This window comes from Tachyglossus aculeatus, chromosome Y4, assembly GCF_015852505.1.
Source record: "Tachyglossus aculeatus isolate mTacAcu1 chromosome Y4, mTacAcu1.pri, whole genome shotgun sequence".
Classification (NCBI taxonomy): domain Eukaryota; kingdom Metazoa; phylum Chordata; class Mammalia; order Monotremata; family Tachyglossidae; genus Tachyglossus; species Tachyglossus aculeatus.
The window spans coordinates 5925372-5939542 of record NC_052096.1 but is presented as its reverse complement, the minus strand read 5'-3'; the positions used below and the strand labels follow the sequence as shown (position 1 = coordinate 5939542).

The window sequence follows — 14171 nt, the reverse complement described above, 5'->3', positions numbered from 1 at the left end:
TCATCCCCATTTTACAGATGAGGTAACTGAGGTACAGAGAAGTGAAGTGACTTGCCCAAAGTCATACAGCTGGCAATTGGCAGAGCTGGGATTTGAACTCATGACCTTTGACTCCAAAGCCCGGGCTCTTTCCACTGAGCCACGCTGCTTCCCATTTATTAATTCCCATTTATTTATTGAGCGCTTCCTGTGTGCAGAGCACTGGACGAAGCGCTTGGGAAGGACAAGTTGGCAACATACATTCATTCAATCGTATTTATTGAGCGCTGACTGTGTGCAGAGCACTGGACAAAGCGCTTGGGAAGGACAAGTTGGCAACATATATTCATTCATTCAATCGTATTTATTGAGCGCTGACTGTGTGCAGAGCACTGGACTATGTGCCTGGGAAGGATAAGTTGGCAACATATATTCATTCATTTCATTCAATCGTATTGAGCGCTGACTGTGTGCAGAGCACTGGACTAAGCGCCTGGGAAGGACAAGTTGGGAACATATATTCATTCATTCAATCGTATTTATTGAGCGCTGACTGTGTGCAGAGCACCGGACTAAGCGCCTGGGAAGTACAAGTTGGCAACATATAGAGACAGTCCCTACCCAACAGTGGGCTCACAGTCTAAAAGGGGGGAGACAGAGAACAAAACCAAACATACTAACAAAATAAAATAAATAGAATAGATATGTACAAGTAAAATAAATAGAGTAATAAATCTGTACAAACATATATACATCTATACAGGTGCTGTGGGGAGGGGAAGGAGGTAAGGCGGGGGAGATGGAGAGGGGGACGAGGGGGAGAGGAAGGAAGGGGCTCAGTGTGGGAAGGCCTCCTGGAGGAGGTGAGCTCTCAGTAGGGCCTTGAAGGGAGGAAGAGAGCTAGCTTGGCAGAAGCAGCGTGGCTCAGTGGATAGAGCCCGGGCTTTGGAGTCAGAAGTCAGGGGTTCAAATCCCGGCTCTGCCAATTGTCAGCTGTGTGACTTTGGTGCAAGTCACTTCACTTCTCCGGGCCTCAGTTCCCTCATCTGTCAAATGGGGATGAAGGCTGTGAGCCCCCCGTGGGACAACCTGATCACCTTGTAACTTCCTCAGCGCTTAGAACAGTGCTTTGCACATAGTAAGCGCTTAATAAATGCCATTAGTATTATTATGGGCAGAGGGAGGGCATTCCAGGCCCGCGGGATGACGTAGGCCGGCGGGGAGAACAAGGCACGGTGAGGACGGTGCTTGGCACATAGTAAGGGCTTAACAAATGCCATCATTATTATCATCATTATTATTATTAATATTCGGGAAGTGGGGACCGGGGGGTGCCAGGGTGGGCTTTTAGACTGTGAGCCCACTGTTGGGTAGGGACCGTTTCTATATGTTGCCAACTTGTACTTCCCAAGCGCTTAGTACAGTGCTCTGCACATAGTAAGCGCTCAATAAATACGACTGATGATGATGATGATGTACTCACGGCTGGAGCAGTCGGCCCCTCGCCAGCCCGGCTCACACTGGCAGCGCTCCGGGGCCACGCAGCGACCGTGGACGCACTCCTGGCTGCAGAGAGCTGAGCGGGAGACAACGGGGAGGGGACCACTCAGGCCTGGCCCCCCGCGGCCCCCCAAATCTCTCCCAGCCCTGACCTCGGGGTGGGCGGGCAGGGGACTGGAGGGAAAAGGGGGTGGCATTCCTCGGCCTCGCCCCTTCCCACCTGGCTCTCCCGGGGGGCGCGGGCCCAGCGCGTCTTGGGGGGTCTGGGCCCAGGGCCAGGGTCGGGGGTCAGGGGTCACGGCTCCCACCGCCCACCCCGGGGGAGGCCAGACTCACGGACGCAGACCCCGCCGCTCTCGTAGTAGCCTCTGCAGCACTGCAACCGGAGCCTCTGGGCCGTCCTCACCGCCTGGCGGTAAGCCGTCCGGTACACGATTCTGCGGGGAAGGAAGGGTCACCCTAATCCCCTCCCGACCCCCCGTCCCCCCTCTCAATCAATCAATCAATCAATCGTATTTATTGAGCGCTTACTATGTGCAGACCACTGTACTAAGCACTTGGGAAGTACAAACTGGCAGCACATAGAGACAGTCCCTACCCAACAGTGGGCTCACAGTCTAAAAGGGGGAGACAGAGAACAGAACCAAACGTACCAACAGAATAAAATAAATAGGATAGAAATGTACAAGTAAAATAAATAAATAAATAAATAAATAAATAGAGTAATAAATATGTACAACCATATATACATATATACAGGTGCTGTGGGGAAGGGAAGGAGGTAAGATGGGGGCGTGGAGAGAGCTCTCCCAGCTTTCCGCCTCCTTTCCTCCATCCACGTGTTTTGTTTTGTCGTCCGTCTTCCCCTTCTAGCCTGTGAGCCCGCTGTTGGGTAGGGACCGTCTCTAGAGGTTGCCGACTTGGACTTCCCAAGCGCTCAGTCCAGTGCTCTGCACACAGTAAGCGCTCAGTAAGTCTTTAATTCTACGTTTTGACGATTTTGACACCTGTCCACATGTTTTGTTTTGTCGTCCGTCTCCCCCTTCTAGCCTGTGAGCCCACTGTTGGGTAGGGACCGTCTCTATCTGTGGCCGACTTGGACTTCCCAAGCGCTCAGTCCAGTGCTCTGCACACAGTAAGCGCTCAGTAAGTCTTTAATTCTATATGTTCTGATGATTTTGACCCCTGTCTCCATGTTTTGTTTTGTCGTCCGTCTCCCCCTTCTAGCCTGTGAGCCCGCTGTTGGGTAGGGACCGTCTCTATCTGTGGCCGACTTGGACTTCCCAAGCGCTCAGTCCAGTGCTCTGCACACAGTAAGCGCTCAGTAAGTCTTTAATTCTATATGTTCTGACGATTTTGACACCTGTCTCCATGTTTTGTTTTGTTGTCCGTCTCCCCCTTCTAGCCTGTGAGCCCGTTGTTGGGTAGGGACCATCTCTATTCGTTGCCAATTTGTACTTCCCAAGCGCTCAGATTCCAGTGCTCTGCACACAGTAAGCGCTCAGTAAGTCTTTAATTCTACATGTTCTGACGATTTTGACACCTGTCTCCACGTTTTGTTTTGTTGTCCGTCTCTCCCTTCTAGCCTGTGAGCCCGTTGTTGGGTAGGGACCGTCTCTATGTGTTGCCAACTTGGACTTCCCAAGCGCTTAGTCCAGTGCTCTGCACACAGTAAGCACTCAATAATTCTTTAATTCTATTTCATTTTATATGTTCTGACGATTTTGACACCTGTCTCCATGTTTTGTTTTGTCATCCGTCTCCCCCTTCTAGCCTGTGAGCCCACTGTTGGGTAGGGACCGTCTCTAGAGGTTGCCGACTTGGACTTCCCAAGCGCTCAGTCCAGTGCTCTGCACACAGTAAGCGCTCAGTAAGTCTTTAATTCTATATGTTCTGATGATTTTGACACCTGTCTCCATGTTTTGTTTTGTCGTCCGTCTCTCCCTTCTAGCCTGTGAGCCCGTTATTGGGTAGGGACCATCTCTAGAGGTTGCCGACTTGGACTTCCCAAGCGCTTAGTCCAGTGCTCTGCACACAGTAAGCGCTCAATAATTCTTTAATTCTATTTCATTCTATATGTTCTGACGATTTTGACACCTGTCTCCATGTTTTGTTGTCTGTCTCCCCCGCTTCTAGCCTGTGAGCCCACTGTTGGGTAGGGACCGTCTCTAGAGGTTGCCGACTTGGACTTCCCAAGCGCTTAGTCCAGTGCTCTGCACACAGTAAGCGCTCAATAATTCTTTAATTCTATTTCATTCTATATGTTCTGACGATTTTGACACCTGTCTCCATGTTTTGTTGTCTGTCTCCCCCGCTTCTAGCCTGTGACTTGCCCAAAGTCACAGAGCTGACAATTGGCAGAGCCAGGATTTGAACCCATGACCTCTGACTCCAAAGCCTGGGCTCTTTCCACTGAGCCACGCTGCCTGAGCCCCGCCGTGGGACAACCTGATCACCTTGTAATCTCCCCAGCGCTTAGAACACTGCTTCGCACATAGTAAGCGCTTAATAAATGCACGGCTCAGTGGAAAGAGCCCGGGCTTTGGAGTCAGAGGTCATGGGTTCAAATTCCAGCTCTGCCGAGTGTCAGCTGGGTGACTCTGGGCAAGTCACTTCACTTTTCTGTGCCTCCGTTACCTCATCTGTAAAATGGGGATTCAGACTGTGAGCCCCCCATGGGACAACTGGATCACCTTGTAACCTCCCCAGCGCTTAGAACAGTGCTTTGCACATAGTAAGCGCTTAATAAATGTGTGGCTCAGTGGAAAGAGTGTGGGCTTTGGAGGCAGAGGTCATGGGTTCAAATCCGATTGTCAGCTGGGTGACTTTGGGCCTTCTAGACTGTGAGCCCACTGTTGGGTAGGGACCGTCTCTGTATGTTGCCAACTTGTACTTCCCAAGCGCTTAGTCCAGTGCTCTGCATACAGTGAGCGCTCAATAAATACAGTGCTTAGCACATAGTAAGCACTTAACAATTATTATTCTCAGAGCCTCAGTGACCTCATCTGTCAAATGGGGATGAAGACTGTGAGCCCCGCATGGGACCACCTCATCACCTTGTATCCCCCCCAGCGCTTAGAACGAAAGTCACTTAAATTCTCTGTGCCCCCGTTACCTCATCTGTCAAATGGGGATCAATCAATCAATCAATCGTACTTATTGAGCGCTTACTGTGTGCAGAGCACTGTACTAAGCACTTGGGAAGTACAAGTTGGCAGCATATAGAGACGGTCCCTACCCAACAGTGGGCTCACAGTCTAGAAGGGGGAGACAGAGAACAAAACCAAACATATTAACAAAATAAAATAAATAGAATAGATATGTACAAGCAAAATAAATAAATAAATAGAGTAATCAATCAATCAATCGTATTTATTGAGCGCTTACTGTGTGCAGAGCACTGGACTAAGCGCTTGGGAAGTCCAAGTTGGCAACATCTAGAGACAGTCCCTACCCAACAGTGGGCTCACAGTCTGGAAGGGGGAGACAGAGAACAAAACCAAACATATTAACAAAATAAAATAAATAGAATAGATATGTACAAGTAAAATAAATAAATAAGTAAATAGAGTAATCAATCAATCAATCGTATTTATTGAGCGCTTACTGTGTGCAGAGCACTGGACTAAGCGCTTGGGAAGTCCAAGTTGGCAACATCTAGAGACAGTCCCTACCCAACAGCGGGCTCACAGTCTAGAAGGGGGAGACAGAGAACAAAACCAAACTTACTAACAAAATAAAATAAATAGAATAGATATGTACAAGTAAAATAAATACATAAATAGAGTAATAAACACGTACAAACATATATACAGGTATATATAGAGAGAGGAAGGAGGGGGCTTCAGCGCTTGGGAAGTCCAAGTTGGCAACATATAGAGACGGTCCCTACCCACCCGTGGGCGTACAGTCTAGAAGGGGGAGACAGAGAACAAAACCAAACATATTAACAAAATAAAATAAATAGAATAGATAGGTACAAGTAAAATAAATAAATAAATAGAGTAATAAACACATACAAACATATATACAGGTATATATAGAGAGAGAGGAAGGAGGGGGCTTCAGCGCTTGGGAAGTCCAAGTTGGCAACATCTAGAGACAGTCCCTACCCACCAGTGGGCTTACAGTCTAGAAGGGGGAGACAGAGAACAAAACCAAACATATTAACAAAATAAAATAAATAGATAGGTACAAGTAAAATAAATAAATAAATAGAGTAATAAACACATACAAACATATATACAGGTATATAGAGAGAGAGAGGAAGGAGGGGGCTTCAGCGCTTGGGAAGTCCAAGTTGGCAACATCTAGAGACGGTCCCTACCCAACAGTGGGCTCACAGTCTAGAAGGGGGAGACAGAGAACAAAACCAAACATATTAACAAAATAAAATAAATAGAATAGATAGGTACAAGTAAATAAATAGAGTAATAAATCTGTACAAACATATATACATATATACAGGTGCTGTGGGGAAGGGAAGGAGGTAAGACGGGGTGGGGCAAAGACTGGGACCCCCCCCCCCATGGGACAATTGGATCAACTTGTAACCTCCCCAGCGCTTAGAACAGTGCTTTGCACATAGTAAGCGCTTAATAAATGCCATCATTATTATTATTTTTTTTGTTTTAAAAGAGGGTAAGGCCGGGGCTGGGGTTGGGGGTGGAAGGGGGCAGCAGCTCACGTGGGCTGGTCGCAGGTCCGGTAGTGATCCCAAGGGCCCTCGCAGGGCTGGGCCGGCGGCTGGACGAAGGGGTGGCCGTACGATTCCTTGACCATCGTGGTGAAACTGCGGATGGGGGGTGGGGGAAGAGGCCGCGGGGAGCCAGGTCAGCGGAGAAGCCCACCAGGGGTGGGGGTCCCCAGCCCAGCCGAAGGCCGCAGCCGGGTACTGGACTGGGAGCCCGCTGTTGGGTAGGGACTGTCTCTATAGGTTGCCAACCTGGACTTCCCAAGCGCTTAGTCCAGTGCTCTGCACACAGTAAGCGCTCAATAAATACGATTGAATGAATGTGAGCCCACTGTTGGGTAGGGACCGTCCTTATAGGTTGCCAACCTGCACTTCCCAAGCGCTTAGTCCAGTGCTCTGCACACAGTAAGCGCTCAATAAATACGATTGAACAAACGTGAGCCCACTGTTGGGTAAGGACCGTCTCTATAGGTTGCCAACCTGGACTTCCCAAGCGCTTAGTCCAGTGCTCTGCACACAGTAAGCGCTCAATAAATACGATTGAACGAATGTGAGCCCACTGTTGGGTAGGGACCATCTCTATAAGTTGCCAACTTGCACTTTCCAAGCGCTTAGTACAGTGCTCTGCACACAGTAAGTGCTCAATAGATACGATTGATTGATTGGACCCCAGAATCCGTGGGGGGTGGACCCCACTCCTCTCGCCCATCCCAGACTCCTCCCCGCCTCCAATCAATCAATGTCGTATTTATTGAGTGCTTACTGTGTGCAGAGCACTGTACTAAGCGCTTGGGAAGTACAAGCTGGCAACATATAGAGACGGTCCCTACCCAACAGTGGGCTCCACACACATATATACCCCCAGACTAGCCCCCGATCACCACACGCATACACACCCTTGGACCTCTCATTCATTCACTAAGCCGTACTTATTGGGCGCTTACTGTGTGCAGAGCACTGGACTAAGCGCTTGGAAAGAACCAAGGACACACCCTTGGACCTCTCATTCATTCACTCAGCCGTACTTATTGGGCGCTTACTGTGTGCAGAGCACTGGACTAAGCGCTTGGAAGGAACCAAATACACACCCTTGGACCTCTCATTCATTCACTAATAATAATAATGATGGCATTTATTAAGCGCTTACTATGTGCAAAGCACCGTTCTAAGCACTGGGGAGGTTCCAAGGTGATCAGGTTGTCCCACGGGGGGCTCCCAGTCTTCATCCCCATTTGGCAGATGAGGCAACTGAGGCACAGAGAAGTGAAGTGATTTGCCCAAAGTCACCCAGCTGACAAGTGGCGGAGTCGGGATTGGAACCCGTGACCTCTGACTCCAAAGCCCGGGCTCTTTCCACTGAGCCACGCTGCTTCACTAGACCATGAGCCCACTGTTGGGTAGGGACCATCTCTATATGCTGCCAGCTTGTACTTCCCCAGCGCTTAGTACAGTGCTCTGCACACAATAAGCGCTCAATAAATACGATTGAATGAATGAATTCACTCAGAGGTACTTATTGAGCGCTTACTGTGTGCAGAGCGCTGGGCTCAGCACTTGGAAAGAACCAATGCAAGTGGCGAAGCAGAGCGGCCTGGTGGAAAGAGCCCGGGGCCAGGAGTCACAGGGCCATGGGTTCTAATGCTGACTTCACCACTGAGCCCCCCGTTGGAAAACCTGATCACCTTGTATCCCCTTCGCCAGCGCTTAGAACAGTGCTTTGCACGTAGTAAGCGCTTAATAAATGCCATTATTACTATTATAACTGTGTGACCTTGGGCAAATTACTTCACTTCCCTGTGCCTCAGTTACCTCATCTGTCAAATGGGGATTAAGATTGTGAGCCCCACCTGGGACAACCTGATCACCTTGTATCCCCCCAACCAGCGCTTAGAACAGGGCTTTGCACATAGTAAGCGCTTAATAATTGCCATTATTATTATTATAACTGTGTGACCTTGGGCAAATCACTTCACTTCTCGGTGCCTCAGTTCCCTCATCTGTCAAATGGGGATTAAGATTGTGAGCCCCACCTGGGACAACCTGATCACCTTGTATCCCCCCCCCAGTGCTTAGAACAGTGCTTTGCACATAGTAAGCACTTAATAAATGCCATTATTACTATTATAACTGTGTGATCTTGGGCGAATCACTTCACTTCCCTGTGCCTCAGTTCACTCATCTGTCAAATGGGGATTAAGATTGTGAGCCCCACCTGGGACAACCTGATCACCTTGTATCCCCCCCCCACCAGCGCTTAGAACAGTGCTTTGCACATAGTAAGTGCTTAATAAATGCCATTATTACTATTATAACTGTGTGACCTCGGGCAAATCACTTCAGTTCCCTGTGCCTCAGTTACCTCATCTGTAAAATGGGGATTAAGTTTGTGAGCCCCACGTGGGACAACTTGATTACCTTGTACCTACCCCAGCGCTTAGAACAGTGCTTTGCACACAGTAAGCACTTAATAAATGCCATTAATTTATTAATTTTACTTGTACATATCTATTCTATTTATTTTATTTTGTTAATATGTTTGGCTTTGTTTTCTGTCTCCCCCTTCTAGACTGTAAGCCCACTGTTGGGTAGGGACCGTCTCTATATGTTGCCAACTTGGACTTCCCAAGCGCTTAGTACAGTGCTCTGCACACAGTAAGCGCTCAATAAATACGATTGATTGATTGATTTTACTTGTACATATCTATTCTATTTATTTTATTTTGTTAATATGTTGGGTTTTGTTGTCTGTCTCCCCCTCCTAGACTGTGAGCCCACTGTTGGGTAGGGACTGTCTCTAGATGTTGCCAACTTGGACTTCTCAAGCACTTAGTACAGTGCTCTGCTCTCAATAAATACGATTGATTGATTGATATTATTAGTACAGTGCTCTGCACACAGTAAGCGCTCAATAAATACGATTGATTGATTGATTTTACTTGTACATATCTATTCTATTTATTTTATTTTGTTAATATGTTGGGTTTTGTTGTCTGTCTCCCCCTCCTAGACTGTGAGCCCGCTGTTGGGTAGGGACTGTCTCTATATGTGGCCAACTTGGACTTCCCAAGCGCTTAGTCCAGTGCTCTGCACACAGTAAGCGCTCAATAAATACGATTGCTTGATTGATTTTACTTGTACATATCTATTCTATTTATTTGATTTTGTTAATATGTTGGGTTTTGTTGTCTGTCTCCCCCTCCCAGACTGTGAGCCCACTGTTGGGTAGGGACCGTCTCTATATGTTGCCAACGTGGACTTCCCAAGCGCTTAGTACAGTGTTCTGCACACAGTAAGCGCTCAATAAATACAATTGATTGATTTTACTTGTACATATCTATTCTATTTATTTGATTTTGTTAATATGTTTGGTTTTGTTCTCCATCTCCCCCTTCTAGACTGTGAGCCCACTGTTGGGTAGGGACTGTCTCTATATGTTGCCAACTTGTGCACACAGTAAGCACTCAATAAATACCATTGATTGATTGATTGATTATTATTATTACAGTGCTTGGCTCATAATAAAGCAGCCCCCTCCCACACAGACACACAGACTTACACATACTTCCCTCCCGCCGTCCCCAGACCCCCCAGATGCCAGCTTTGGGAGAAGCCCCCTCCCACCGAAAGACCACAAAATAGCGTGCGGGACCGGGCCTTCGCATCTGGACGTTGTCCGGGTTTGGGAGCCGTCCCGCCCCCGGCCCCCGCATTTGGCCTGGACTCCAGCCCCCCACCCCCAATTCCCCCCTCGAGCCCCCCGCCGCCAGGAATGCAGGGCCCGAGCCAGGGAAGGCGGCTCCTTTCCGGCCCGGCCTGGACCCCAGAGCTCCAGGATGTTTCTGGCCAAGCTCCATTGCGGGGTTCGCCTCTCCCGCTCTCTAGCCATCCCCCCTTCCCAACTCCCTCGGGACCCCCACACCTCTCCCACCCCCGCAGCTGCGGAAGCGGGCCTCTCCCGGAGCCCCCATCCCCAGGCAGAGATAAAGAGAGGGGAAGAACTGGAGAGACAGAGACGCTCGGGCACTTAGAGACAGCGGCAGACATTCTGAGAGACAGAGGCAGAGATTCCCCACCCTTTCCAGAGATCTCCGGGCCTAGAGAAGCCACCAGGCAGAGATAAAGAGATGGGGGGGAATTGGAGAGATAGAGAGTCAGAGATGTTGGGCGCCTAGAGAGAGACAGTGACAGAGATACTGAGAGACAGAGGCAGGGATTCCCCACCCCTTCCAGAGATCTCCAGCCCTAGAGAAGCCACCAGGCAGAGATAAAGAGATGGGCGGGAATTGGAGAGATAGAGAGTCAGAGATGTTGGACGCCTAGGGACAGTGACAGAGATACTGAGAGACAGAGGCAGAGATTCCCCACCCTTTCCAGAGATCTCTGGGCCTAGAGAAGCCACCAGGCAGAGATGAAGAGAAGGGAGGAATTGGAGACATGGAGAGATGGCAGGAGAGTCAGAGATGCCGGGGCACCTAGAGAGAGACAGTGATAGAGATGCCGAGAGGCAGAGGCAGAGATTCCCCACCCTTTCCAGAGATCTCCGGGCCTAGAGAAGCCACCAGGCAGAGATAAAGAGAGACGAGGAATCGGAGAGATGGAAAGAGAGCCGGAGAGTCAGAGATGCCGGGGCACCTAGAAAGAGATAGTGACAGAGATACTGAGAGACAGAGGCAGAGATTCCCCACCCCTTCCAGAGATCTCCAGCCCTAGAGAAGCCACCAGGCAGAGATAAAGAGAGGAAGGGAATTGGAGAGATGGAGAGACAGCGGGAGAGTCAGAGATGCCGGGGCACCTAGAGAGAGACAGTGACAGAGATACTGAGAAGCAGAGGCAGAGATTCCCCACCCTTTCCAGAGATCTCCGGGCCTAGAGAAGCCACCAGGCAGAGATAAAGAGATGGGGGGGAATTGGAGAGATAGAGAGTCAGAGATGTTGGGCATCTAGAGAGAGACAGTGACAGAGATACTGAGAGACAGAGACAGGGATTCCCCACCCTTTCCAGAGATCTCCAGCCCTAGAGAAGCTACCAGGCAGAGATGAAGAGATGGGAGGAATTGGAGAGATGGAGAGATAGCAGGAGAGTCAGGGATGCCGGGGCACCTAGAGAGAGACAGTGATAGAGATACTGAGAGGCAGAGGCAGAGATTCCCCACCCTTTCCAGGGATCTCCGGGCCTAGAGAAGCCACCAGGCAGAGATGAAGAGAGACGAGGAATCGGAGAGATGGAGAGACAGCCGGAGAGTCAGAGATGCCGGGGCACCTAGAGAGATACAGTGACAGAGATACTGAGAGACAGAGGCAGAGATTCCCCACCCTTTCCAGAGATCTCCGGCCCTAGAGAAGCCACCAGGCAGAGATAAGGAGAGGGAGGAATTGGAGAGACAGCAGGAAAGTCAGAGACCTCGGAGAGACTGCCGGAGAGTCAGAGATGCCAGGGCGCCTAGAGAGAGACAGTGACAGAGATACTGAGAGGCACAGGCAGAGATTCCTCACCCCTCCCGGAGATCTCCGGGCCTAGAGAAGCCACCAGGCAGAGATAAAGAGATGGGGGGGGGGGGGAATTGGAGAGACAGCAGGAGAGACAGAGATGTTAGGGCACCTAGAGAGAGACAGTGACAGACATGCTGAGAGGCAGAGGCAGAGATTCCCCACCCTTTCCAGAGATCTCCAGCCCTAGAGAAGCCACCAGGCAGAGATAAAGCGAGACGAGGAACTGGAGAGACAGCAGGAAAGTTAGAAAGACCTCAGAGAGACAGCAGGAGAGTCAGAGATGCCGGGGCACCTAGAGAGAGACAGTGACAGAGATACTGAGAGACAGGGGCAGAGATTCCCCACCCCTCCCAGAGATCTCCGGCCCTAGAGAAGCCACCAGGCAGAGATAAAGAGAGTAGAGGAATTGGAGAGATAGCAGGAAAGTCAGAGATGCCAGGGTACCTAGAGAGAGATAGTGACAGAGATACTGAGAGACAGATTCCCCACCCCTCCCAGAGATCTTCAGCCCTAGAGAAGCCACCAGGCAGAGATTAAGAGAGGAAGGGAATTGGAGAGATAGCAGGAGAGCCAGAGATGCCAGGGCACCTAGAGGGAGACAGTGACAGAGATACTGAGAGACAGAGACAGAGATTCCCCACCCCTCCCAGAGATCTCCAGCCCTAGAGAAGCCACCAGGCAGAGATAAAGAGAGACGAGGAATTGGAGAGACAGCAGGAAAGTTAGAGAGACCTCAGAGAGACAGCAGGAGAGTCAGAGATGCCGGGGCACCCAGAGAGAGACAGTGACAGAGATACTGAGAGACAGGGGCAGAGATTCCCCACCCCTCCCGGAGATCTCCAGCCACCAGGCAGAGATGAAGAGATAAAGAGTCAGAGATGCCGGGGCACCTGGAGAGAGACAGTGACAGAGATACTGAGAGACAGGGGCAGAGATTCCCCACCCCTCCTGGAGATCTCCAGCCACCAGGCAGAGATGAAGAGATGTGGGGGAATTGGAGAGATAAAGAGTCAGAGATGCTGGGCACCTAGAGAGAGACAGTGACAGAGATACTGAGAGACAGAGGCAGAGATTCCCCACCACTCCCGGAGATCTCCAGCCACCAGGCAGAGATGAAGAGATGGGGGGGAATTGGAGAGACAAAGAGTCAGAGATGCTGGGCACCTGGAGAGAGACAGTGACAGAGATACTGAGAGACAGAGGCAGAGATTCCCCACCACTCCTGGAGATCTCCAGCCACCAGGCAGAGATGAAGAGATGGGGGGGAATTGGAGAGACAAAGAGTCAGAGATGCTGGGCACCTGGAGAGAGACAGTGACAGAGATACTGAGAGACAGAGATTCCCCACCTCTCCTGGAGATCTCTGGGCCTAGAGAAGCCAGGGAAAGACAATCAATCAATCAATCGTATTTATTGAGCGCTTACTGTGTGCAGAGCACTGCACAAAGCGCTTGGGAAGTGCAAGTTGGCAACACATAGAGACAGGACAGATAAATGAAAGGTGGGAAGAGAGGAAGGAAGAGAGAGGTGTAAAGGGAAAGGAAACAGCTTGGAGGGGGAGGAGAAGGGGTCACCCCAGGGGCTGGTGCCAACAATGTGATCCCTCCCCGTCCCCTCCAAAGCGGGTCATCCATCCCCGATCCCCCACCCGCCCCGCCGCGGCCGGGCTCACCTTTCCCAGAAGCTGCAAACATTGGGGTCCGTGGGCCGGAGACCCCCAGCCAGGCCCAGCCCCAGCAGCAGGAAGGCAGAGGCGGGCCGCATCCCAGCCGACACCCCGGGGGGACCTGCTGGAGAAAGCACAGGACCGGCAGTCAGGGGACCTGGGTTCGAGTCCCGCCCACCCGCCCGCCCGGTCACCTTGGAGAAGCTACTGTGGCTCAGTGGAAAGAGCCCGGGCTTTGGAGTCAGAGGTCATGGGTTCAACTGTCAGCTGTGTGACTTTGGGCAAGTCACTTCACTTCTCTGGGCCTCAGTTACCTCATCTGGAAAATGGGGATTAAAATTGGGAGCCCCCGGTGGGACAACTTGATCACCTTGTAGCCTCCCCAGCGCTTAGAACAGTGCTTTGCACATAGTACCATAGTAAGCACTTAACAAATACGGACATTATTATTATTATTATTATTATTATTATTATTGGACGAGTCACTTACCTCCTCTGGGCCGCCCCGTCTGTAAGAGAAGCTGCGTGTCTCAGTGGAAAAGAGCCTGGGCTTTGGAGTCAGAGGTCACGGGTTCAAATTCCGGCTCTGCCAATTGTCAGCTGGGTGACTCTGGGCAAGTCACTTCACCTCTCTGGGGTTCAGTTCCCTCATCTGGAAAATGGGGATGAAGACTGTGAGCCCCCCATGGGACAACCTGATCACCTTGTAACCTTCCCAGTGCTTAGAACAGTGCTTTGCACATAGTAAGCGCTTAATAAATGCCATCATTATTATTATTAAAATGGGGAGTCATTCGTTCAATCGTATTTTTTGAGGCCTTCCCAGGTTGAGCCCTCTCCCCA

General features: G+C 50.4%; 1 protein-coding gene across 1 annotated transcript in view; it reads right to left on the bottom strand.

Annotated features, from left to right (window-relative positions):
- Positions 1 to 13913, bottom strand: part of PEAR1 (platelet endothelial aggregation receptor 1) — a 48146-nt gene extending 34233 nt beyond the window's left edge. The window contains exons 1-5 of the mRNA XM_038768253.1: positions 13819 to 13913; positions 13335 to 13452; positions 6167 to 6271; positions 1816 to 1916; positions 1463 to 1555 (exon numbers count right to left, since the gene is read on the bottom strand). Coding sequence (XP_038624181.1) covers positions 1463 to 1555; positions 1816 to 1916; positions 6167 to 6271; positions 13335 to 13426 — 391 coding nt within the window. The 5' untranslated portion in view covers positions 13427 to 13452; positions 13819 to 13913. The remainder of the gene's footprint in view (positions 1 to 1462; positions 1556 to 1815; positions 1917 to 6166; positions 6272 to 13334; positions 13453 to 13818) is intronic.
- Positions 13914 to 14171: the final 258 nt, after the last annotated feature.